At 37.0% G+C, this 26,452-nt stretch overlaps 1 protein-coding gene and 1 long non-coding RNA gene across 4 annotated transcripts in view; one reads left to right on the top strand and one right to left on the bottom strand.

The window, feature by feature from the left end:
- Positions 1–479: 479 nt before the first annotated feature.
- LOC125663822 (acyloxyacyl hydrolase-like) overlaps positions 480–26,452 on the bottom strand; it is a 29,250-nt gene continuing 3,277 nt past the window's right edge. Inside the window, exons 2-18 of one of the 3 annotated variants that reach the window (XM_048896205.2) lie at positions 25,799–25,955; positions 24,334–24,466; positions 21,618–21,694; positions 19,316–19,376; positions 18,894–18,964; positions 16,797–16,845; positions 15,173–15,316; positions 15,005–15,074; positions 14,762–14,884; positions 7,806–7,845; positions 6,249–6,323; positions 5,605–5,680; positions 4,919–5,074; positions 4,454–4,513; positions 3,741–3,843; positions 1,642–1,718; positions 480–1,459 (exon numbers count right to left, since the gene is read on the bottom strand). In XM_048896205.2, coding sequence (XP_048752162.2) covers positions 1,328–1,459; positions 1,642–1,718; positions 3,741–3,843; positions 4,454–4,513; positions 4,919–5,074; positions 5,605–5,680; positions 6,249–6,323; positions 7,806–7,845; positions 14,762–14,884; positions 15,005–15,074; positions 15,173–15,316; positions 16,797–16,845; positions 18,894–18,964; positions 19,316–19,376; positions 21,618–21,694; positions 24,334–24,466; positions 25,799–25,955 — 1,604 coding nt within the window. In that variant the 3' untranslated portion in view covers positions 480–1,327. Of the gene's footprint in view, positions 1,460–1,641; positions 1,719–3,740; positions 3,844–4,073; positions 4,226–4,453; positions 4,531–4,918; positions 5,075–5,604; positions 5,681–6,248; positions 6,324–7,805; positions 7,846–14,761; positions 14,885–15,004; positions 15,075–15,172; positions 15,317–16,796; positions 16,846–18,893; positions 18,965–19,315; positions 19,377–21,617; positions 21,695–24,333; positions 24,467–25,798; positions 25,956–26,452 lie in introns of those variants that run through there. The other 2 variants (XM_056154533.1, XM_056154507.1) reach the window with 2 other exon arrangements.
- Positions 14,301–14,757, top strand: LOC130052129 (uncharacterized). The gene is made up of 2 exons (XR_008800501.1): positions 14,301–14,531; positions 14,689–14,757. It is a non-coding gene; the product is annotated as an uncharacterized LOC130052129 (long non-coding RNA).

Here is a 26,452-nt window from a genome sequence, read left to right as displayed (position 1 = left end):
TCAAACGCTTGGCAACACAGGCTTTTTCCTCCTCCGTCTTTATAGACACAAATACACCCTCCGCTTCAATAATGCAGATAAAGCATCTCGCTGAAAGTTTTGTAACTTGTTCAACTTAAATGTAGTCAAAATTTTGGCTTTTTCTATGCTACCCGAGGACTGGAAATAAAGGGCTTTTTCATTGGTTTGAATATCGCAATAAGAAATGGTAAAGCGACCAATCGCATATAGAAGCCGAGACACACCTTCCAGCGAAAATACTGGCCTTGTGACCCACGGTAGGTAAACGAATAGAGCGACCGACCGTGGGTTTCCGACGATGGATAGTCAGTAATAAACCTAATTATTATAACGAGACTATGCCGTATTCTAGTCTGAATTTTACGAAGAATTTTCGTACTCGTACGTTATAGCCCGTTTCATGCAATAATCGATATTCACTAGCGTAAGGATTCTATACAAGTGAAATACTAGACGCATTGAATTGAACATATTTTATTGACAAAACATCAAAAAGATTAGGCACAAGTTCAAAAATTTAGATAACCCTCTCGCAATACAATAATTTATATGATTGTCATACAATATGTTTAATCTACATCATACACAAATCAATACATTAAATGACTATAATTTGTGTTTACGAAGAATAGAGGTACATGTAGTAGTATTACAGAGTACATAGGCTACTTTTTTTTTAAAAGAAAAATTGCATAATAATTTTAATTATAGGGGGGAAAAGGTGCAACTATAATTTTTTTTAAGATGCTTTCAATTTCTATCCCATGTTTACCATGCAAAGAAGGGGATGTTAAAAATTAAGGGGGGGGGGGGCAACAACAACACCCAAAACAAACATCCACATCTAGTTGAAAAATTTTCTAAATTATAAAGTCCTAGATAATCATGAATCTCGGGTTTTTAAATTAATAAAAACAACAAATATAAACAAGATGAGTTTGCGAAACAGTGATGCCCCCGTATGGCTGCACCCAAAGATAGGTCTTGTCACAAGAATATGAGCGCCCTATCACTAACCATTCAAACGTTATAACCAAGGTTAATTTTTTTTTCAAAGGTTGGTCAAACTCCAAGGTCAAGGTTAAAATGTCAATCATTTTGGTACCAAATGAAATGTCTTGTCGCAAGGAATACACATGTGAAATATGGAAGACATATCACAATCCAATGAACAGATGGCCCAATTTAAAGTTTTTGCAAACAAACGGACAGACCAAAAACTAAATGCCCCCGACACTCGGATTACGGGGGCATAAAAATTGCACAACCCCATGATATAATATCCAACTTGTTAATGGTGACACAGTTACAGGTAACCGCCTTGATTTCCAAACAAAGATTTAATCTTAGCATTATTCGGATTCACGGGCCCAATGGCTTCTGGGTACATCTTCTCCAAATTTTCCCAAATTGCCTTCGCTGTTAGTGCTTGTCCAAGCTAAAAACAAAAGAAGATTCTCAAAACTTGCGCGATAAAAACGATCCACTGCACGTGACTACGTATAAGGACTGTGTAGACTAGAATATATCTTTCTTAATCACAAACGCAATAAGGTACCAATTTACAACAGAAACATCTCCAATGTAGCGTGGAACACTGTGTACAGATATACAATGTACCTGATTAGAATGAAATCCGTCCACGGGCTCTAGCAGTTCCCAATCCTGTCCACCTTGTTTAGTCCACTCGTCCAACACTGCATCAAATATTTTACACGTGTGTGTATATATATATATATATATATATAGAAAACACAAACACACAATTATAACACCCAACCTTGCATTAACCCTAGGATCTAAACGATACATGTGATAATCAATCAATTAATATATAAAACACTAAATAATCACAACTAGGTACTGAAAATTTTCACCCCAGCCCGGGGTCGAACCAGCGACCTACGGCACCCACCGCCTAGCAAGATTGTCAAACCAGTGCGTAAGTGGTAACTGGTTTGACAGTCTTGCTAAGCGGTGGGTGCCGTAGGTCGCTGGTTCGACCCCGGGCAGGGGTGAAAATTTTCAGTACCTAGTTGTGATTATTTAGTGCTTTATATATATATATATATATATATATATATATATATATAATTCAATAAAAAAAAAAAAGCAGGAAAATATACAGTTCCAAAATATATTTAAAGTGATTTAAATATATTTTGGAACTGTATATTTTCCTGCTTTTTTTATTGAATTATTTTGACTGTGTGATATCAACTCTTTCTATTTAGATTATATATATATATATATATATATATATATATATATATATATATATATATATATACATGTATATATATCATTATTATTAAAACACCGATATGACCAATTCGATGATAAGTTCTAACGACAACGAAAAAGGTTTACTAATCAAACTATCTAAATGAAGGGCCGGGCGAACACAAACCCCTGGACGCACCAGAGGTGGTATCAGGTGTCTAGGAGGAGTGAGCATTCCCTGCCGACCGGTCACACCAAATCTGATTAAAATCAGATCCTCGATCCGCTCCTCTTTTTTTTCTTTTTTTTTTTTTCTTGTCGTGTAGCGACAAGAAACAAAAAGAGGAGCGGATCGAGGATCTGATTTTAATCAGATTGGGTCACACCCGGCATGAGCCCGATAAGATAAGTCGTACGTTGAATTAAATTTACCACTATTTAAGTTTGATTGAATCAATATTTAGGAATACAGAAATCCGGAACAATACAATAATGATATGATTTGAAAGCTCAAGACCCAAACGAAGTTACATGAGTTGATCTTGAATTGCTGTTTTTAAAAGACAAAAATACGTGAAAATATTCCACAATAGTACGATTTAGAAACACTAGGTCGATACCCAAGGCCGACACGAAGTAAACTGAGTTACACGTTGAAACACTGTTTATATATATATGATTTAACCTAAAGTGAGAAAAAAGACTAGTCAATTACCGTTGCTTTCAAACACTTTCGAAGAGACACTTGCATAATGCCTATATGAAAGAAGTTTCATCTCAATCGTTGGTGGATCGGTTTTTGACTATATAATACAAAATGTACGAAGTGATAAAAATACACTTAATTAATCTCATGTGGAACGAGTTTAATTAAGATTGAGATTAATTAAATCTATTTTTATCACTTCGTACATTTTGGATCAGCTCTTTGGACGAATAAGGCATGTCCTAATTCGCTCCACTTTTAAAATTGATTGGCAAGCCTAAAGACCAAAAAACATGTAGTCTGCGTTGTAAATACGTTTGTAGATTAGTGTAGTTGTAGTGCTAGATGTATTTATATGTAGTTTTTGTTATTGTTCTCTGTTGATATTGGCCACATTATATGATTCTTTTCGTTTGTCCTGAAGAAGGGACGGGTCTTCCCGAAAATTTGACAATCTGGTTGTTCGTGTCGTTGGTCATTTTAGTGCTTTGTATGATTTTTTGTATTTGACCTTGTATCCATGTTGTGGATCCGACACTTTGAGGTATCGTGTGTTGTTGGAACTTTAGTGCTTATATATATATATATATATATATATATATATATTTCACTATCTTTATTTGCATACCTACATGTACAGTGTATATACATTCCTCTGACATAAATTGTATTAATCAATATTTGGATTTTTTGTATTGTACCTCATGTACTACTTTCACTGTGGTTTGAGCGAATAAAATGAACGAATGAACAATTGTCTTTACAGCTTTAGAAACATCCATCACGTTACCTTGGTCTATGGGGTTATCCACATAATACAATTTGAAGTTTGAAAAAGAACTTTGGTGAACAGCCACGACTTCTTTTAAAGCCTCACTCAATTCACGAGCCCTCTGAAAACATAAATTAGGCTGTTATTTTAAGAAGTAAATTATGAAATGTATGCTGTTGTGAAGTGTTGCAGTTCATTTGATTGATTGATTGATTGATTGATTTGATATTGTTTAACGTCCCTCTCGAGAATGTTTCACTCATATGAAGACGTCACCATTGCCAGTGAAGGGCTGCAAAATTTAAGCCTATGCTCGGCGCTTACAGCCTTTGAACAGGGAGAGATCTTTATATATCATGCCACACCTGCTGTGACACAGGACCTCGATTTTTGCGGTCTCATTCGAAGGACCGCCCCATTTAGTCGCCTCTTACGACAAGCAAGGGGTTCTAAGGGCCGATTCTAACCCGAATCCCCACGGGACTGTGGCAGTTCATGCTCTCCTGTATTTTCAAAAATGATACTAGTATTTATTTCTGCTATTTACATTCTACTTTCATTTCTCCTATCACTCGTCAAGATTCAAACACACATTGTTTACAACTGCAGAGCGTTCATGAAAAAAATGACAATCGCTACAATTTGTAAAGATGTCTAAGACAAAACATTGTAAAATACATCAGTAGATGTACTAATTTGTGAACACAGTTAAAAGACACTGCAATAGTCACCTTAGTTGTAATTTCTCGTACTGTTGCATTAGTATTCATCCATCCCAGGCAAGGAGATATCTGCAATACAGAACCATCTAAAGTGAATGTACAGTGTGTGAAGCATTTTTGTAGACAGTACAGTAATCCTTCATATTTAGCAGTGTTTAGGCTTTACAAATAGGGGAAACAACACGTGTAAGAAACCCTTAATTCAATGCAGTGAATCTTGTATATACATGTAAATGTAATTCATGAAAATTTCAAATTCCCTTTAAATCGGAATTCCTTATATCCGCATTAAAAAGCATAATATAAAAATTGCTTGGCATTTTGTACGTGAAATCACCGTATACAAGAGTTTCATATGGGAACAATTGTACTGTAAGACACTTCAGATTGACAGGATCATTAAACAAAAGAGTTTTCAACACAAATGAATAGACAGATGTCACACGTATTTATAACTCTCTCTAACGTATCTACCTCTAAACAGTTGAAATAGTCATAGAACTCAGAGTATGTGACGTCATTCCGCAATGATCCAATCGGATGAACTCTATCACGAAGTGCTTCATACAAAATGGCCCCATCAGCTAATCCTACGTAAAATACATGGCTTCCTTTTGGAAGAACCTTTCCCTGAAGAATAAAAAATATGAGATTTGCATTTAATTCTATTTCACGGATAATCTGCCCAATGGTAATGCCGGTTGGTAAATTCGACTCCACAATTCCGATGGTACATGTATATATCAAGTCATCATTGACTTCGAAAGTGATTTTACAACAAGAATAACCCTCAACAGAATATACAAAATACACATATTTCCTGTGGTAAAATAGACCTACATGAAATTCAAGAAAACCGTATCGGAATATTGAAATAAAACAGAAACTGGGCAAAATTTCTTTATGACTTTTTCAAGATCGTGTTCATTGTGCGTTTCTAAATTCCCTGGAACCTCGGGGAGCATTTTTTCTTAAAATTTGAAAGAAAAGGGATATGCCGACCTGATAACCCCCCACCCCCACCCCCACACACACAAACCAACACAAACCACAATCTACAAAACAGAAACACACACAGACAAAGAAATTATCAAATATATTTCTGTACAACATCATAAATATAGAGTGCTAATAATTTTTATGATTATTATCACACTTACTAGATAATTCAATGTGTTGATAGATTTATTCTTCATTTCCTCCACAGTTGTCATATGATTAAAAATATCAGGGTGTCTGAAAAATATGAAGTAAAATGTTCAAGCTTTTTTCTTTCCAAAACTAACATAATTAAGGTATCTATATGGTGTTATGCATGCATGTATATATATATATATGCAACATAAACTATTTGATTTCATCCTAGATGAAAGGAGTGGGTTGAAATTAATGTTTATGCTTGACTTATATCTTTGGGTGCCCTTTTTTGCATAATATATATACGGATATGCGCTGTGAGCGCATTCTCCACACGTCGTCAGAAAGAAAACAATGGCGTCGGTAAGTTTTAAGACCTGTCAAACTAGATCATGCTAGGAACACTAAAGGGTAGTTAGATGAGCACATATCCAAGAATTGGTGGGGAAATAGCACGTGATAAGTTAATAAGACAGTCACGTGGTCAGCATTCGGCTCTTTTTGGAAAAAATGTAAATGGACAAGCTTTAATATTTGAAATTATTTCATTTGTCTAATAGATATTCTTGTTTCATTCTATTCATAGATTACTGTAGCATTGATATCTTTACTAAATTGGGGTATACTAGCACCTTGAAGATGCCATGTTTTGTGTATTTTCACTTACCTATTACAGACATCGTTTCCCACAAGAGCATAGAAGACAATCATTGGTTGGTCGTGTGTGATGTTTCTCTTGAAGCTTCAAAAACCAATGAATACAAATATCTTACTTAGAAACTTCCAGTAAACCAATGGATACAACAATCTTACTTAGAAACTTCTAAAAACCAACGAATACAACAATCTTACTTAGAAACTTCAAAAACCTACGAATACAACTATGTTACTTAGAAACTTCCAGGAAATGTAGAACATTCTCCACAATTGTACATTTTCTATGTGATAAAGCTGATTAATTTACTAGTGCATGTATAATGCAATCCACGAAAGCTCGCAGTAAAAGTCAAAATATGTATACTGTGTTAAAACCATACACAGATATACAAATAATGCGCAAACAGTTCAAAATAATATGTTTGGCAAAATGATAGCAATAGAATGCAGAATGACCCCAAGCCCCAACTTCTGAAACTCGGAACATTAAAGCCCGCACAGAATGTGTCGTGGTTTATATCACAATCTAATTAAAATCAGATCCTAAGATACGCTCACAATCGCTACGCAGAGTATACGTCGCGGGTCTAAGAAGTCTGATTTATATTACATTGTTTATATCACTATATAGTATAAAGAGCTAAAAAAAAAAAAATCAAAAAAAAAAATCAAACGATCGACAGCAGCTAAAGGAAGAGTGAAGCAAGCAAGTTATTTCAAGATACATGTGCAGAATTGATATCAAAGTCAGGTTCCATTAAGTGTGACGTATGACTTCCGGTTGGTACAAACAGTGAGTTTTACGCCTACTTACGATCAGAAGCACAGTGTAGGATACTTTGTGGATCAATAGTTGCAAAACATTTATAACAAGCATTCTGGGAGTATTGCATAGCAATACATAGTCCCCTACCCGAGGCAAAAATTATTGGACCGCAACAATATTCGAAGTTCATTATGAGACCAAGGTTATGGTAAAAGGGAAGATTGGGAAACCAGGATACGAATGGTTGGAAATCAACTACTATTCAGGTACAAAGACTACACCAGGAAAACTTCAAAATCGATTTGTAACCTGTTATGGCAAAGCAATGAATATCAAATGAATTTATGTAAGCACAACAAAACAGTTAGGAAAACTGACATTATTCATGCTAATTTTGGAAATCCAAGGGCCATATCCTAGTGCAAAATCAACGGACTGAGACGAAACTCGAACTTGATCTGTAACTTGTTATGGCAGAGCAATGTACCAAATATCAAATGAATATCTGCAAGCACATCAAAAACAAGTCCAAAAAACGAATAATTCATGCTATTTTTCTAAGTCCAAGGGTCATAACTTAGTGAAAAATCAATGGACCGAGATGAAATTAGAACTTGATCTGTAACTTGTTATGGTAAGGCAATGTACCAAATATCAAATGAATATCTGCAAGCACATAAACAAAATCCGGAAAACTGATTTGCAAGACTGACGGACAGACAGACAGACGGAGCGCAAACCTAAAGTCCCCTTCGACTTAGTCGGTAGTGGACTAATAATGCATGGGTTGAAAGCACATACCTCAACTGAATGGTGTCGGCCATTGAGGATGCTTTTGCTCCTGAGAAGTATACAATTTTGTAAGTATTTATCATGCATAGAGCAGGTCAGTTATTCACGGCAGGTATTGTAGGTGATGTGTTGGGTGGTAATATAGGTAGGTGATGTGTTGTGTAGTGTTGTAGGTAGGTGATGTGTTGTGTAGTGTTGTAGGTAGGTGATGTGTTGGGTGATGATGTAGGTAGGTGGTGTGTTGGGTGGTGATGTAGGTAGGTGATGTGTTGTGTAGTGTTGTAGGTAGGTGATGTGTTGGGTGATGATGTAGGTAGGTGATGTGTTGTGTAGTGTTGTAGGTAGGTGATGTGTTGGGTGATGATGTAGGTAGGTGATGTGTTGTGTAGTGTTGTAGGTAGGTGATGTGTTGGGTGATGATGTAGGTAGGTGATGTGTTGTGTGGTGATGTAGGTAGGTGTTGTGTTGGGTGGTGTTCTACGTAGGTGATGTGTTGGGTGGTGATGTAGGTAGGTGATGTGTGGGTGGTGATGTAGGTAGGTGGTGTGTTGGGTGGTGATGTAGGTAGGTGTTGTGTTGCGTGGTGATGTGTTGGGTGATGATGTAGGTAGGTGATATGTTGGGTGGTGATGTGGGTAGGTGATGTGTTGGGTGGTGATGTGGATAGGTGATGTGTTGGGTGGTGATGTGGGTAGGTGATGTGTTGGGTGGTGATGTGGGTAGGTGATGTGTTGGGTGGTGATGTGGGTAGGTGATGTGTTGGGTGGTGATGTGGGTAGGTGATGTGTTGGGTGGTGATGTGGGTAGGTGATGTGTTGGGTGGTGATGTAGGTAGGTGGTGTGTTGGGTGGTGATGTAGGTAGGTGTTGTGTTGCGTGGTGATGTGTTGGGTGATGATGTAGGTAGGTGATGTGTTGGGTGGTGATGTGGGTAGGTAATGTGTTGGGTGGTGAATTGATGGGTGATATGTTGGGTGGTGATGTGGGTAGGTGATGTGTTGGGTGGTGATGTAGGTAGGTGATGTGTTGTGTGGTGTTGTAGGTAGGTGTTGTGTTGCGTGGTGATGTGTTGGGTGGTGATGTAGGTAGGTGGTGTGTTGGGTGGTGATGTAGGTAGGTGATGTGTTGGATGGTGATGTAGGTAGGTGATGTGTTGGATGGTGATGTAGGTAGGTGATGTGTTGGGTGGTGATGTAGGTAGGTGGTGTGTTGGGTGGTGATGTAAGTAGGTGATGTGTTGGGTGATGTAGGTAGGTGATGTGTTGTGTGATGATGTGCTGGGTGGTGATGTGTTGGGTGGTGATTTGGGTAGGTGATGTGTTGGGTGGTGATGTAGGTAGGTGATGTGTTGGGTGGTGATGTAGGTAGGTGGTGTGTTGGGTGGTGATGTAGGTAGGTGATGTGTTGGGTGATGTAGGTAGGTGATGTGTTTGGTGGTGATTTGGGTAGGTGATGTGTTGGGTGGTGATTTGGGTAGGTGATGTGTTGGGTGGTGATGTAGGTAGGTGGTGTGTTGGGTGGTGATGTGTTGGGTGATGATGTAGGTAGGTGATGTGTTGGGTGGTGATGTGTTGGGTGGTGATGTAGGTAGGTGGTGTGTTGGGTGGTGATGTAGGTAGGTGATGTGTTGGGTGGTGATGTGTTGGGTGATGATGTAGGTAGGTGATGTGCTAGGTTGTGATGTGTTGGGTGGTGATGTGTTGGGTGGTGATGTAGGTAGGTGGTGTGTTGGGTGGTGATGTAGGTAGGTGATGTGTTGGGTGGTGATGTAGGTAGGTGATGTGTTGGATGGTGATGTAGGTAGGTGGTGTGTTGGGTGGTGATGTAGGTAGGTGATGTGTTGGGTGGTGATGTAGGTAGGTGATATGTTGGGTGGTGATGTAGGTAGGTGATGTGTTGGGTGGTGATGTAGGTAGGTGATGTGTTGGGTGGTGATGTAGGTAGGTGATATGTTGGGTGGTGATGTAGGTAGGTGATGTGTTGGGTGGTGATGTAGGTAGGTGGTGTGTTGGGTGGTGATGTAGGTAGGTGGTGTGTTGGGTGGTGATGTAGGTAGGTGATGTGTTGGGTGGTGATGTAGGTAGGTGATGTGTTGGGTGATGATGTAGGTAGGTGATGTGTTGGGTGGTGATGTGTTGTGTGGTGATGTAGGTAGGTGATGTGTTGGGTGGTGATGTAGGTAGGTGGTGTGTTGGGTGGTGATGTAGGTAGGTGATGTGTTGGGTGGTGATGTAGGTAGGTGGTGTGTTGGGTGGTGATGTAGGTAAGTGATGTGTTGGGTGGTGATGTAGGTAGGTGATGTGTTGGGTGGTGATGTGTTGGGTGATGATGTAGGTAGGTGATGTGTTGGGTGGTGATGTAGGTAAGTGATGTGTTGGGTGGTGATGTGTTGGGTGGTGATGTAGGTAGGTGATGTGTTGGGTGGTGATGTAGGTAGGTGATGTGTTGGGTGGTGATGTAGGTAGGTGATGTGTTGGGTGGTGATGTGTTGGGTGGTGATGTAGGTAGGTGATGTGTTGGGTGGTGATGTGTTGGGTGATGATGTAGGTAGGTGATGTGTTGGGTGGTGATGTAGGTAGGTGATGTGTTGGGTGGTGATGTGTTGGGTGATGATGTAGGTAGGTGATGTGTTGGGTGGTGATGTAGGTAGGTGATGTGTTGGGTGGTGATGTAGGTAGGTGGTGTGTTGGGTGGTGATGTAGGTAGGTGGTGTGTTGGGTGGTGATGTAGGTAGGTGATGTGTTGGGTGATGATGTAGGTAGGTGATGTGTTGCGTGGTGATGTGTTGTGTGGTGATGTAGGTAGGTGATGTGTTGGGTGGTGATGTAGGTAGGTGGTGTGTTGGGTGGTGATGTAGGTAGGTGATGTGTTGGGTGGTGATGTAGGTAGGTGGTGTGTTGGGTGGTGATGTAGGTAAGTGATGTGTTGGGTGGTGATGTAGGTAGGTGATGTGTTGGGTGGTGATGTGTTGGGTGATGATGTAGGTAGGTGATGTGTTGGGTGGTGATGTAGGTAAGTGATGTGTTGGGTGGTGATGTGTTGGGTGGTGATGTAGGTAGGTGATGTGTTGGGTGGTGATGTAGGTAGGTGATGTGTTGGGTGGTGATGTAGGTAGGTGATGTGTTGGGTGGTGATGTGTTGGGTGGTGATGTAGGTAGGTGATGTGTTGGGTGGTGATGTGTTGGGTGATGATGTAGGTAGGTGATGTGTTGGGTGGTGATGTAGGTAGGTGATGTGTTGGGTGGTGATGTGTTGGGTGATGATGTAGGTAGGTGATGTGTTGGGTGGTGATGTAGGTAGGTGATGTGTTGGGTGGTGATGTAGGTAGGTGATGTGTTGGGTGGTGATGTGTTGGGTGATGATGTAGGTAGGTGATGTGTTGGGTGGTGATGTAGGTAGGTGATGTGTTGGGTGGTGATGTAGGTAGGTGATGTGTTGGGTGGTGATGTAGGTAGGTGGTGTGTTGGGTGATGATGTAGGTAGGTGATGTGTTGGGTGGTGATGTAGGTAGGTGGTGTGTTGGGTGGTGATGTAGGTAGGTGATATGTTGGGTGGTGATGTAGGTAGGTGGTGTGTTGGGTGGTGATGTAGGTAGGTGATATGTTGGGTGGTGTTGTAGGTAGGTGATGTGTTGGGTGGTGATGTAGGTAGGTGATGTGTTGGGTGGTGATGTAGGTAGGTGGTGTGTTGGGTGGTGATGTAGGTAGGTGGTGTGTTGGGTGATGATGTAGGTAGGTGATGTGTTGGGTGGTGATGTGTTGTGTGATGATGTGTTGGGTGGTGATGTAGGTAGGTGATGTGTTGGGTGGTGATGTGTTGGGTGGTGATGTAGGTAGGTGATGTGTTGGGTGGTGATGTGTTGGGTGGTGATGTAGGTAGGTGATGTGTTGGGTGGTGATGTAGGTAGGTGATGTGCTAGGTTGTGATGTGTTGGGTGGTGATTTAGATAGGTGATGCGATGGGTGGTGATGTGTTGTGTAGAGTTGTAGGTAGGTGATGTGTTGGGTGGTGATGTAGGTAGGTGGTGTGTTGTGTGGTGATGTAGGTAGGTGATGTGTTGGGTGGTGATGTAGGTAGGTGATGTGCTAGGTTGTGATGTGTTGGGTGGTGATTTAGATAGGTGATGCGATGGGTGGAATACTAAAGCATTAATTGGAAGATAGGCATACAACATTGTTATATAGATCACTGACCTTTGTCGGCATTCAATGTATTTTTAATTATCTGATTAATTTGTAAACTGTTTGCACTTGAAAGTAGCATTTATATCAAGAAGTATAATTATTCATCAATTGATTAATCTAACGCGTATGAATTAAATTGTAAACACCGTCAACTGTATTTTTTCTATTCATATTCTGATGCTTACTGTCAAAGCAATTCCTTAGCTTTAGTTGACGTTTTTAAAAAAAATCTTTTTGGTTTTTTTTAACCGTACAAGTTACTCATTTTATGCACAATAATTTCAGGTATACCTTATACAATTGATATAAAAACGTGTTTGCTATCCCGGTCTTAAAAATAGCAGGAGTAATACCTCGAAGGGGCTCATTCAGACCGGAGTCTAATTGTAGTGCGAGGGCTGTTCGATATGTAGTGTGTATTGTACGATATCTCAAAAGCATTCGACTCAAATATTGAAATGAACATTACATCCCTTCAAAGTATTCTCCGCGGTTGGAAATACATAATTTCAATCTCTGAATCCATTTCTGAAATGCGTCACGGTATGCTCATTTAGGTAGACCTCTGGGGCACTGACTGATGGCTGAGCCAAGGGTTTGTCGGGACTTGTAACAACAACCAGATAAGAACTTTTTAGTTTTGGAAAAAGGAAAAAGTCGCATGGGACTAGATCTAGAGAGTATGGTGGGTGTGGCAAGACGGTAACCTTCTCCGAGTTCAAAAATTGCTTTACAAGCTCAGATGTATGTGATGGAGCATTATCATGAAATAGACGAACATGCCTAAATCCTGACACAGGGCGTCATTTATGATAATATTTCTTGAGATATTTTAGTATAACATCTCGGTAATACCGACCTGTAACACTTTTGCCCTTCGGCACCGGAATTTGTACGGTTATACCATCACATGAGAAGAATATGCAATAAAGAACATTCTTTGTGCTTATGGTTCTTTTGGCAACTACAGGCCTTCTACCGTGTTTAGTTAGCCATATTTTGTTTCCAATTTTTCTTACTGGTTCGAAATAGTAAACCCATGCGATAGCGACATGCCAACAGCTTTGGCAATATCACGAATCGTGTATCTGCCACCACTTTCAATTATTTCTCTGACTTTTGCTTTGCCTGTTACAGTCACAGGTTGGCCAGATTTTGCTGCATCTTTGATGGACTCTGCCAGTCAGAAATTCTTTCTCCACCTACGAACTGTCTCATAAGATACCTTATCAGACCCATAAACTTCCCCCAATTCAGTAAAAATCTGCATTACCCAGTGACTGGGTTTTGTGCGAACTTTTATATAAGCTCTAATTTCTTCAATATTCTCAACCCGTTTCCCAATAATTTTTACAACATTGGTTAACGACTGGTTCTATTGAAATTACTATAAGTTTAAAACTATGTAGAGCTGAAGGCTCGTGTTTATACCGTTGGAAAGGTATTGAATAGAGCTATTCAAAAGTACCATCATCCACAAAATCGTGCAAAGCGTTATCACGCTGTGGTACAATACACATTACATATCGAACAGCTCTCGTACGCACATCTGTAATCTCACAGGTACCTGAAGTATGGATACTACTATCCCCACTTCTGATTTTTTTGCGGCGATAATTTCTTAGAAAGGTATGGAAATTATCGCCGCAAGAAAATCAGAAAGGGGGGAGGGGGTAGTGGTATCCATAATTCAGGTGCCTTTGTGCAATCTCTCTATCATGCATTCATTTAACAAACTCGATTGAGTTCCTGTCAGAAAGGGCCCTGGTGCAGGGTCAAGATTCAGAATTAGTAAAAAGGCACCTTTTGGTTAAGTATAAATATCATTACAGATACATGGCCTGGACAAAATGACTTGCACAAGCATTCTTCAGTGACCTTGACGTTCTGAAAATGACTTTGGTCTAATAATGTGATACGTACACAAGCTCTAAGGAACATTCGTTAGTGTGATGGTTTAAAAATAAAACATGACACGAAAATGAATTTGTTGTTTTTCTCTAAATGACCTTCAGATGACCTTTTGCACATGCCCTTGATCCAAAAGAATGATATCCCTCTCTGTTGTAAGCAACCGAATATCAGTTGTGACCATTTATATACTGTAAACGTATTATATTTGGCGTGTACGATATTTGGCGGAAATCGTTTTTTCAACAAGTTAGCGTAGATTTGATTTAGCGCATTCCTGAATTACTTTAAACATCTAGATTTACGGATGGCATTTAGCGATGTACTGATGCGTTCCGCTAAAGGCGCTAAATAGAATACACAGCCAAATGTTATACATTTACAGTATATTGAAAGGACCGATTTTCGTTTTCTCCCAGTAACTTTCATTTTATCCAAATAACCCTGGATGCCATTTACCTCAAAACTGCAAAGGTTAAGCAAGCATGCGTACAGTATGAACATCTAACGTTGCTTTGTTACACATTCATGATCTGGATACGAATGCTTTTGTATTTTTAGACAAGATTACACAGACACATGGGAGGATGGACAGACTGACAGCGTGATTCCTGTAACTACACCTGTACTTCGATGAGCGGGTATAATAACCTTGTTCATTCTTGCAAACTGCAGTGTAATGTGAGACATAAAATTTGTTATTTGTTTTCATCTGCCTAACTTTGTTCCTGTTGCATTATATCTTAGTATTTCGGACTGGTATGTGATGGTTGTTATGCTTGTCTGATTTCCTTCTAGATGCATCACATCTACATCGTTTTCCATAACTAAAACAGGAATTCATTTTGACTCATCAGTCTTGGATAACTACCATTGACGCCGATGTTTTGGTAGTCCCTGTGATTGCAATGGTTCCTTTCAAACAGTCTCTTGTACACGGAATCCACTGGTCCATGCAGAACTTCATGGAATGGATCTGTGTTGTTCCTGAAAGCTGTCAGAGAAAAAATACCGTTCAATGTCAATATTCCCTCAGTTCATTCTTACAATACAAAGAAAACGGCTTTTTGTGGTGACATATAATATAGTCCAGTACATATTGATCCTACGCTACCTGTCACAGACGAAAACTCAGGCCAGTCGATTTCATTCTCCAAGATAAATGGAAGTGGCTCGAATACTTTCTATTAAACAAACAAATGAAAATATTTTTAGTTTTATTCTCAAAGAAAAGCAGTTGATGTAGCCAAAGATCGGGCATGTCATGAACCCTATACTATACCAGGGACATCTCTGTGGTATTCAGCCATTCTCTGGGAAGGTGGAAGTGAGCACTAATGGAATCGCCCAGAACCGCTACTCCTCGTGATTGGCTAGTGCCGCACAACTCATCCTCATAACCACGCCCACTCGTAGGGTTTATGCCCTAAACAAGACATAAGGAATCACTGTCTAGTTTGTCGCGTATGTGAATGGAAAACATGATTATTTGCATAACGGCTTCCTCGTACTTATACATGTATTTGAAATAACAAGAGGTCCACGAGCTTAACGGTCACTTAAGTATCATAGCCCATACAGAGCCTCAATATAGGGTCTTGTGTACACATGTTTATGATCTTTCAAAATATGCTTACAATTCCCATTCAATTACAGAAGAAGGAAAATGGAAATATGAAGCCTAAATTTACATCATTTTGACATTACCAATCTCTCTACTGTCTTCCACCACCTCCACCACCACCACCCCGAAAGCCTAAACCCCTGACCCATGGGCCGTGAATTTCTTTCACAATTTAAAAAGAAGACATTACGAATATCGGAACCATGCATTTATTTCCCATAACTGTGAAAGTAGAAAAGAAAAAATAAGATTTTGTTACATTTCATTATGTGGCCATATACACAGTAGACCCTACCCAAGAGTCTGAACCCCTGACCCAGGAACCATGAATTCACAATTTATCGATATCATAATCATGCATTTAGTTTTTCTCAAATATATATGAAGGTACAGAAGAAGAATTTCTAAAATTTAATACATTTTCACTTTATGGCCATATTGACCCCGCCCTAGGGTCTGACCAAGGAGCCATGAATTTCATGATTTAGGTAGAGAGCTTATGGACATCATAAACATGCATTTGGATTTTTCTCAAATATATATGGGATTAGAGATGAAGATTTTCTAAGATTCAATACATGTTCACTATAAGGTCATATTGGCCCTGTCCTAGGACTTTAACTCCTGACCTATGGGCCATGAATTTCACAAGTTTGATAGAAGGTTTCATGGACATAATAACCATGCATTTAGTTTTTCTACCACATGTGTGAGAGTAGAGAAGAAGATTTTTGAAAATATAGTCCTTTAAAGCATATTTGGCCCCGCCCATGAGGTCCCAGGGGTGGTAAGGTAATAAATTTCACAATTTATATTCCTCTTATCCTAGAGATGCTTTACACTAAAATATGGTAAGAATTGACCCTGTAGTTTTCAAGAAGAAATTAAAAATGTAAAATTGTTAACGAGCGACGTAAAACAAGGACGGCCTAAGGCCAACTGCAATTAAAAAAACCCGATAGATCAAAATATTGCCCAATATAAATTGAAATACACATGGCATTATATGTTAATTTCCAGAGTTACCGCCCACTGACCTTCCATTTCGCATTAACTGATACGTAGGTCGTGGGGAGATTAACATTTAACTGAACATTTAACTGATACGTAGGTCGTGGGGAGATTAACAAATTGTAACTTCAAAGTTTTATCACAGAGAAAACAGTTGAAAATGTGAATATAAAGAAATAACTGAAGTCTTTAATACACAGTGTACATGTATTCTACTTTACTAAGATTTTCTTTAATTTTCTCAAGATTTAAACATTATATGTTAACTTGCATAGATGCCATTGCAGTTAGAATCCATGGTTTTGTCGCCATTTATTGGTCTGAAAAGAGAAGAAAATAGAAATCATGCAAGCGCAGTTCATGAGCGCCATACATGTGTCAAAAACAACTAAAACAATAGGCCCATAACCATTCACAGCCACGTGAGCATCGTCAAACAAAGAGGCCTATGTGCCACATTGCTCACATGAATAACATTGGCCCTGCTGTTCTCCAGCTACTCTGATTTTTAAAAGATATTCCCATAAAGAAAACTGACCCCATATTGTGGTTCCAGTCTAGCCCAATAGAGTCACATCACAACCATGATACAAGGTCACAAGGTTAAAAAAAATAAAACATGGTGTGAAATGTAAGGTCTTTCCATGAGGAATCTATATAAGAAATCCCAACCTTAAGCAGCTCACAGGATATTGCCTATTAAGTTAACTTTTCATCAAAGTCAGTCAAAATCCAAGATCAAGATTACAACGTCAAAATCTTTGGTACCAAAACGAAAGGTCTTGTCACAAGGAATGTATAGAAATGAAAGATGCACCACAAGTAAAACATAGGATTAAAGTTTTAAAATTTCGGTCAAACTTCAAGGTCACAAGGTCAAGCATCAGGTATCAAATAAGTTTCTTGACAAAGTCTAGTTCAAAAATGTTCAATTTTTATATCAAGTTTTGAAGGAAAAGAAGTTCATAGCCCCATAACTCAAAAGAGAGAAGTGGGAAACTTATCTCAGTGAAACTATTTCAGGAAAATGTTAGGAATTTTACTGTATGAACGCATCATTATGCACAAAAGAAACAAAATTTATTTATTTTCAATACCGTATGCTTATGTGTTGTATAGCTACAAACCCTTTCCCTCATAAACATAAACTTGTAGATAATGATTTGCGTTCATTTTGCAAAAGCGAAAGAGAACAGTCACTCATATTTTTTATGACTGTGTATATGTATCTGCGTTCTGGAGAGATTTTGTGAAATAGTACAATGCATTTGAAAAAAATTATAAAATCACAAGAATTGTGTTACTAGGTAATATTGACGGAAGTTGTTTGGAAACTTTTTTGTAGTTAGCAAAAAAGCACATTTATTACTCCATATCACAGGGCTCAAAACCCAAATTGTCGGATGCAATTAATTACCTTTATCTTTGAATGTGTATGTATATACGAGTATATGTATATATATATATATATATATATATATATATATATATATATATAATTCATTGTTATTGTTGTGAATGCAGAAGGTGCACAGAGTAATTGCAAGTGTGAATGAGTGAGTGTAGATTACAGTTGTACGTTATGTATAAATGTGTTTATTCAAAATACAAAAATAAAACATTAAGAAAAAAAAGTCTTTTGACAAAAGGAATCTTTATATAAAATAAAATATGAAACCCTATTTTACGTAGTTCAGGAGATATTGCCTAGGTTAGATTTTCTTAAAACTAGGTCAAACGCAAAGGTCAAGGCCACAAGTAAAAAACTTTAAAAGGTTTTGTCACAAGGAATACACATGTGAAATATGAGAGCCTTATCACCCAACATTCAAAAGTTATGAGCAAGGTTCAAGTTTCAGACAGACAAAAACAACACCCCCAACAGTCTTTAGTCACAGGGGCAAAATAAAATATTACTAAGATTAATCATGACCTTGTTGTTCTTGAGAAGATTTTCAAAGATTTATCCTATCCCCTTTTAAAATTTTGAACCCTATTGTGGCCCCATCCTATCCCCGGGGTCATGATTTGAACAAACTTTAAACTGCACTACGACCACTTATCTTCATTATGTCTTATAATATTTTTCCTATGCAAGCGCACATTCGATATAATCGTCAATCCCTCATAAATCACGATCAGTACTTGGTTTATACCAGTAAAAGAGTTGTCAAAGAAATTAAGCATTCTAAATAGTTATACTGACAAAATTTTGGTCTGGTTTCCAACATAGAAAAAATACAACTAAATACAACATATATAGCTTTAATCATTAGTTCCATTATTTGATCTTAATTTGGTTTTTAAACACGTCGTATGAAGACCGCTCTTGATGGTCCAGAAACAACTGTCAAGACTGTAAACTTACTTTGCACCCGGATGAAATAATTCCCTTTCGTCATCACAATCTTTTCCTCGCCAAGATGACCCTCTTAAAGTCTGCGATCAAAAGAAATATATTTAGAATTCGGTTTATTGCATACTGTATAACACCGCTTATTTTCACCAGGTCAAATACACTGTGGTTCATGGTGTCCTCTCTGAAGTGGCACCCAGGCATGGTGGAATTCACTTTCTCATTCCATGAATGATATTAATTCGTCGGTGTGCTGATGCACAATATTCACGATATTTACTCTTTAACAAAAATTAGTTGTCTTACAGTCAACAAAACATGCAAAATAAAAATACTGTTGCATAAATATATTACCCCTTGGTGGTTCAATAATTCTGATGTTGACCCGATGGGATATATGACATATTGTTAGATGGACAGTTTATTACACTTACCTGGTACACGCTGTGGAAGTCGCCGTCCAGGTCTATGGCGGGATCGTGTTTACTAAATATACTGCAAGAAAAAAGTGAAATCATAGATGATACGATTGGTATACAAGACAGAAATACTGTTCACTGTACATCAGTCTTGGTTTAAATACAACGTAGAGATGACACATAGAAATCAATTAACATATACATGTATTTCTACAGAAGTTAGAAATTTAAGCTACCAACTAAAAGTATACATAGCTATCCAGAGACTAAAACTACCAGTTATCTTAATAGACACACTGAAACTACCAGTTATCTCGATATACACACTAAAACTACCAGTTATATTTATAGACACTCTAAAACTACCGGTTATCTTAATAGACACACTAAAACTACCGGTTATCTTGATAGACACATTAAAACTACCGGTTATCTTGATAGACACACTAAAACTACCTGTTATCTTGATAAACACTAAAACTATCAGTTATCTTAATAGACACACTAAAACTACTAGTTATCTTGATAGACACTCTAAAACTACCAGTTATCTTGATAAACACTAAAACTATCAGTTATCTTATTAGACACACTAAAACTACCAGTTATCTAGATAGACACTAAAACTACCGGTTATTTTAATAGGCACACTAAAACTACCGGTTATCTTGATAGATACACTAAAACTACCAGTTATCTCGATATACACACTAAAACTACCAGTTATATTTATAGACACTCTAAAACTACCGGTTATCTTAATAGGCACACTAAAACTACCAGTTATCTTGATAGACACACTAAAACTACCGGTTATCTTGATAGACACACTAAAACTACCTGTTATCTTGATAGACACTCTAAAACTACCAGTTATCTTGATAAACACTAAAACTATCAGTTATCTTAATAGGCACACTAAAACTACCAGTTATCTTGATAGACACACTAAAACTACCTGGTATCTTGATAGACACTCTAAAACTACCAGTTATCTTGATAAACACTAAAACTATCGGTTATCTTAATAGGCACACTAAAACTACTAGTTATCTTGATAGACACTCTAAAACTACCAGTTATCTTAATAGGCACACTAAAACTACCGGTTATCTTGATAGACACACTAAAACTACCAGTTATCTTGATAGACACACTAAAACTACCGGTTATCTAGATAGACACTAAAACTACCGGTTATCTTAATAGACACACTAAAACTACCAGTTATCTTGATAGACACACTAAAACTACCGGTTATCTTGATAGACACATTAAAACTACCAGTTATCTTGATAGACATTCTAAAACTACTAGTTATCTTGATAGACACTCTAAAACTATCAGTTATCTTGATAGACATACTAAAACTACCAGTTATCTTGATAGACACTCTAAAACTACCAGTTATCTTGATAAACACTAAAACTATCAGTTATCTTAATAGACACACTAAAACTACCAGTTATCTAGATAGACACTAAAACTACCGGTTATCTTAATAGGCACACTAAAACTACCGGTTATCTTGATAGACACACTAAAATTACCTGTTATCTTGATAGACACTCTAGGACTACCAGTTATCTTGATAAACACTAAAACTACCAGTTATCTTGATAGACACACTAAAACTACCAGCTATATTGATAGACACACTAAAACTACCAGTTATCTTGATAGACGCACTAAAACTACCAGTTATCTTGATAGACGCACTAAAACTACCAGTTATCTTGATAGACACAATAAAACCACCAGTTATCTAGTTAGACACACTAAAACTACCAGTTATCTTGATAGACACTCTAAAACTATCAGTTATCTTGATAGACATACTAAAACTACCAGTTATCTTGATAGACACATTAAACTACCAGTTGTCTAGATAGACACTAAAACTACCAGTTATCTTGATAGACACACTAAAACTACCAGTTATCTTGATAGACACACTAAAACTACCAGTTATCTAGATAGACACTAAAACTACCAGTTATCTTGATAGACACACTAAAACTACCAGTTATCTTGATAGACACTCTAAAACTACCAGTTATCTTGATTGTTACACTAAAATTATACCTAGTTGCCTAGATAGACACAACTAGCAAGTTTTCTTGCTGATACCGGTATGTGGTTCGTGTGTAATCCTTCACTCCTTTTATACCACAAAGCAGTCAGAGTATCATGCCGGTTGAAGTACCACATATCTGTGAAGAAATTACCGCCCCAAACGTGGTGCGGAACAACAAAAGCAATATCTATCTTTTCAGTGTATTCTAAAAGAAACTGTGAAGAAATTTTAGATATTTACTCATTAATCCAGGCGCAGATCCTTTTTATTCCTGGTAAATCGCAAATATTCGCCCCGGTCCGATGACGTCTGTTGGTCTAAAAAAAAAAAAAATCTGTGTGCCTCAGTTTATCTTACGGCTGGTATTTGAGATTTTACAAAAGAAGAACATCGGAGATATCGTCCAGAGACCATCTTGTTAACTTATGTGAGCAGGACAACATGACCTTTGTCTTCAAAAGCAATATAGGTCATCGATTATTCAGAGAGGAAGACATGTGAAAAATTGCAGAAATCGAATGGAGCTTTTCATGTGGTGGCGTCAAATCAGAGCAAAGCAATGGGACAAGTCATAAAACCATGATAGCTTTAACATTGTCCTCAATATTTTTAAAGTAAAAAGCAATTTCAAATACGCTAACTCTCCGCACAAAAATTGAACACGCAATGAATAAATCTGTCCATAATACAATTTAATGAACAAGTACTGTTTATTTTGATGAACATGTACTGTTTAATTTGATGAACATGTAATGTTTAATCTGATAAGCGTGTACTGTTTAATTTGATAAACATGTACTGTTTAATTTAATGAACATGTACTGTTTAATTTGATGAACATGTAATGTTTAATTTGATGAACATGTACTGTTTAATCTGATGAGCGTGTACTGTTTAATTTGATGAACATGTAATGTTTAATTTGATGAACATGTACTGTTTAATTTAATGAACATGTACTGTTTAATCTGATGAGCGTGTGCTGTTTAATCTGATGAGCGTGTGCTGTTTAATTTGATGAACATGTGCTGTTTAATTTGATGAACATGTACTGTTTAATCTGATGATCGAGCGTGTGCTGTTTAATTTGATGAACATGTACTGTTTAATCTGATGAGCGTGTGCTGTTTAATTTGATGAACATGTACTGTTTAATCTGATGAGCGTGTGCTGTTTAATTTGATGAGCATGTGCTGTTTAATTTGATGAACATGTACTGTTTAATTTGATGAACATGTACTGTTTAATCTGATGAGCGTGTGCTGTTTAATTTGATGAACATGTACTGTTTAATTTGATGAGCGTGTGCTGTTTAATTTGATGAACATGTACTGTTTAATCTGATGAGCGTGTGCTGTTTAATTTGATGAGCATGTGCTGTTTAATTTGATGAACATGTACTGTTTAATTTGAGGAACATGTACTGTTTAATTTGATGAGCGTGTGCTGTTTAATTTGATGAGTGTGTGCTGTTTAATTTGATGAACATGTAATGTTTAATTTGATGAACATGTAATGTTTAATTTGATGAACATGTACTGTTTAATTTGATGAACATGTACTGTTTAATCTGATGAGCGTGTGCTGTTTAATCTGATGAGCGTGTACTGTTTAATCTGATGAGCGTGTGCTGTTTAATTTGATGAACATGTAATGTTTAATTTGATGAACATGTAATGTTTAATTTGATGAACATGTACTGTTTAATTTGATGAACATGTACTGTTTAATTTGATGAGCATGTACTGTTTGATTTGATGAGCATGTACTGTTTGATTTGATGAGCGTGTGCTGTTTAATTTGATGAACATGTGCTGTTTGATTTGATGAACATGTACTGTTTAATTTGATGAGCGTGTGCTGTTTAATTTGATGAGCGTGTGCTGTTTAATTTGATGAACATGTACTGTTTAATTTGATGAACATGTACTGTTTGATTTGATGAACATGTACTGTTTAATTTGATGAACATGTACTGTTTGATTTGATGAACATGTACTGTTTGATTTGATGAACATGTACTGTTTAATTTGATGAACATGTACTGTTTAATTTGATGAGCGTGTACTGTTTGATTTGATGAACATGTACTGTTTAATTTGATGAGCGTGTACTGTTTGATTTGATGAACATGTACTGTTTAATTTGATGAGCGTGTGCTGTTTAATTTGATGAGCGTGTGCTGTTTAATTTGATGAACATGTACTGTTTAATTTGATGAACATGTACTGTTTGATTTGATGAACATGTACTGTTTAATTTGATGAGCGTGTGCTGTTTAATTTGATGAGCGTGTGCTGTTTAATTTGATGAACATGTACTGTTTAAGCTACCGTTCTATCCAGTTATTCGAGACCTAGTAAATCAAAATGGAATAGTTTTGGAAATTTATTTATTTTTTTACATTTACATTTTACTTTCATTTCTGAATATTCCCAGCCGTAAGAACAGTCGTACTATATATTTATCAAGATTGATAGGCACATTGGAAATGGCTATCATTTCAACTGGTTTAAAGACATCGAATGAAAAAACATTGGAAATGTTCATGTAAATATAAGGATATGCATACTTTTAAAGTTCAAGTATAAGTTTCGTGATTTCTGGGTCGTTTCTTCATTATTATTATTTTTTAATTTAGTTCAAGGAAATGCATATTCTATGTGTTTTAAAGTGTAGCCGAGACTTGGATACATCAATAAATTGACAAAACTCTTTCAATGAAACTTTAGGAAAAATGTCATGTGTTACTATATTTTAAAACATATATTCAATTGTATAAAGTAAAATTTCAAGAAAGACCGATCCACCGAAAGACAGACACAGAAGAACGGAAAGACACTAATAAATATCTGCTTTTCCTGACTTAAAGCGAGGGCATTTAGTGTTACTATAACTTAGGAGAGTGATTTAATACTCTATGTATGTTGACAATTGATATATTGTACTTCCATACCTGGACAAATTTCAGCAACCTATCTCTATGGCTGGGTTTCCTAGGGAAGATATGACAGGTGTCTGTACTGGGATCCGTGAAACAGAACGATAGCTTGTGACACGCTGTATCTGCCGTGTCGTCCTGGGAGAATCTTGTGATAAAGGGATTGGAATTAGTTAAAAATATCATGATGTATATTGTCATTTAGTACAATTTGAAATTGTAAAACAAAATGGTACAAATAGATAATTTTCATTTTAATTTCTTTCTTGTACATAATATGCATAATACAATTGTGCAAAGTACAAAAGTGGGCTAAAATCAAACAAAGTATATACGCATTTCATCTACATTGAACTGTTACATGTAGCTAACTACCTGTACGACTTATTTTGAAAATACATGCCTGTACAAGCTGCTAGTGTATGGATGATGTGTCAATTCAAAAACATATTCTATCAAGATCCCGTATTTTGCATATTTGTAATGCTATTTTTCACTTAGAGGTGCAAGAAAGAAACCCTTTTCACTTACACTTACATGAATCAAGAATATCCTACATTTTCATTGATTTTATAGCACGTGATATTATACCAGGTCAATGGAAATTACAACTATTAGATTTTTTTTTCATTTTGGAGAGATAACCTACCCATGTGTAAAAAATAAATCAGTGGGCAAAAATCGATCTAGATCAATCGATCGATCGATCTAACGATATATAACATTTAAACGTGGATAAATTAGTATTGTGGCAATGACACATGTAAGCTTTCTGAAACATAAAAAAAAAGTAAAATGTGACAAAATAGATCTGAGAGAAATATTATTCATGGTTCGAATTTCCTCCATTGTTTGTATATAATATGAGCAGAGATTTAAGAAGACGCATGAAGTCCGTCATTCGTGTGAACGGAAGTTACACACTAGATAATGAAAAAACCTGTTTAGTTTGATTTCTACATGTCAACCTTATTTAACTTTGTTTTATTCATAATAGACATTTGAATTAATAGATAGGGGTATAGTTATTTACTGTAAAATTTCTCACCTTTGAAAGAGAATGACAGTAAATATATTTACAGATGGCGTTTTTACATTTTTTAAGATCAAGTGATGCTATTTAAAAAATGATGTCAACTATGAAAAGCTATTCATCTAGACCTGCTCAAGTCTATGTTGTATGAAAGGTGAAGATAACGAACAGTGATCAATCGCATAACTCCTATAAGTAATACAAAACAAAATCTAAATATCTGCTCTCTACCATTCTTAAATGTCACCAAACATATAGTTTGGCATTATTAAAAGTATTAAAGAGAGCACTGATTATTAAACATAGAGACTTGAGCAAGTCTACTATTCATCTTGTAATGTGAAATTAATCATTATACTCAGGCTAAGAAAGAAGCCGGTGTTGCGATATCCCCCCCCCCCCCCCCCCCCTGTGTATACATTGTATATGGCATGTATTGTAACTAACGATCTGATAATGTCATCTGCAATGAAATCTGTAAACTCTTTACAAGCTCCTTGATAAGGCGGAGGTAGAAAGTTACACAGCCTCTCCAGACCTCTAACCACCGTCTCATTGTGTATTACGGACAGCTGTTCCGCTAATCCCAACACCACTGTACATACTGGAAAAGAAGGCACGTACACTAAACACTGCGAATGATCTTAATTTGGAGTAGATCGATTACAGAGGAGTCACTTTCTACGAACAAGAAAGGGAATATTATATGAGTTACAGCCAGTATTGACTCGATCATACTCAACCGATATAGTCATACAAAACGCAGTTCTAAATTCCATGATGTTGTGGTTCTTCAAAAGTGATGCAATTTCTTCCATAATTCCTTTTCAGATATTTATGTCGATTTGTCAGTTAATTATGTCGACTTGTCAGATGATTATGTTGACCTGTCATTTCCAATTTTTTTTTTTTATTTTGATATGCTAAAGCCATTTGCTGACATCTACTTTTCGTTTCAATATCAGACAAGTCAGCATCACAATCTGACAAGTCAACATCACGATCTGACAAGTCAACATCACGATCTGACAAGTCAACATCACAATCTGACAAGTCAACATCACGATCTGACAAGATCATCAGACAAGTCGACAAAAAGGT

Source organism: Ostrea edulis, chromosome 1 (genome assembly GCF_947568905.1).
Source record: "Ostrea edulis chromosome 1, xbOstEdul1.1, whole genome shotgun sequence".
In the NCBI taxonomy this organism is placed as follows: Eukaryota; Metazoa; Mollusca; class Bivalvia; order Ostreida; family Ostreidae; genus Ostrea; species Ostrea edulis.
The sequence above is the reverse complement of the archived record's forward strand: the minus strand, read 5'-3'. Positions and strand labels throughout refer to the sequence as shown.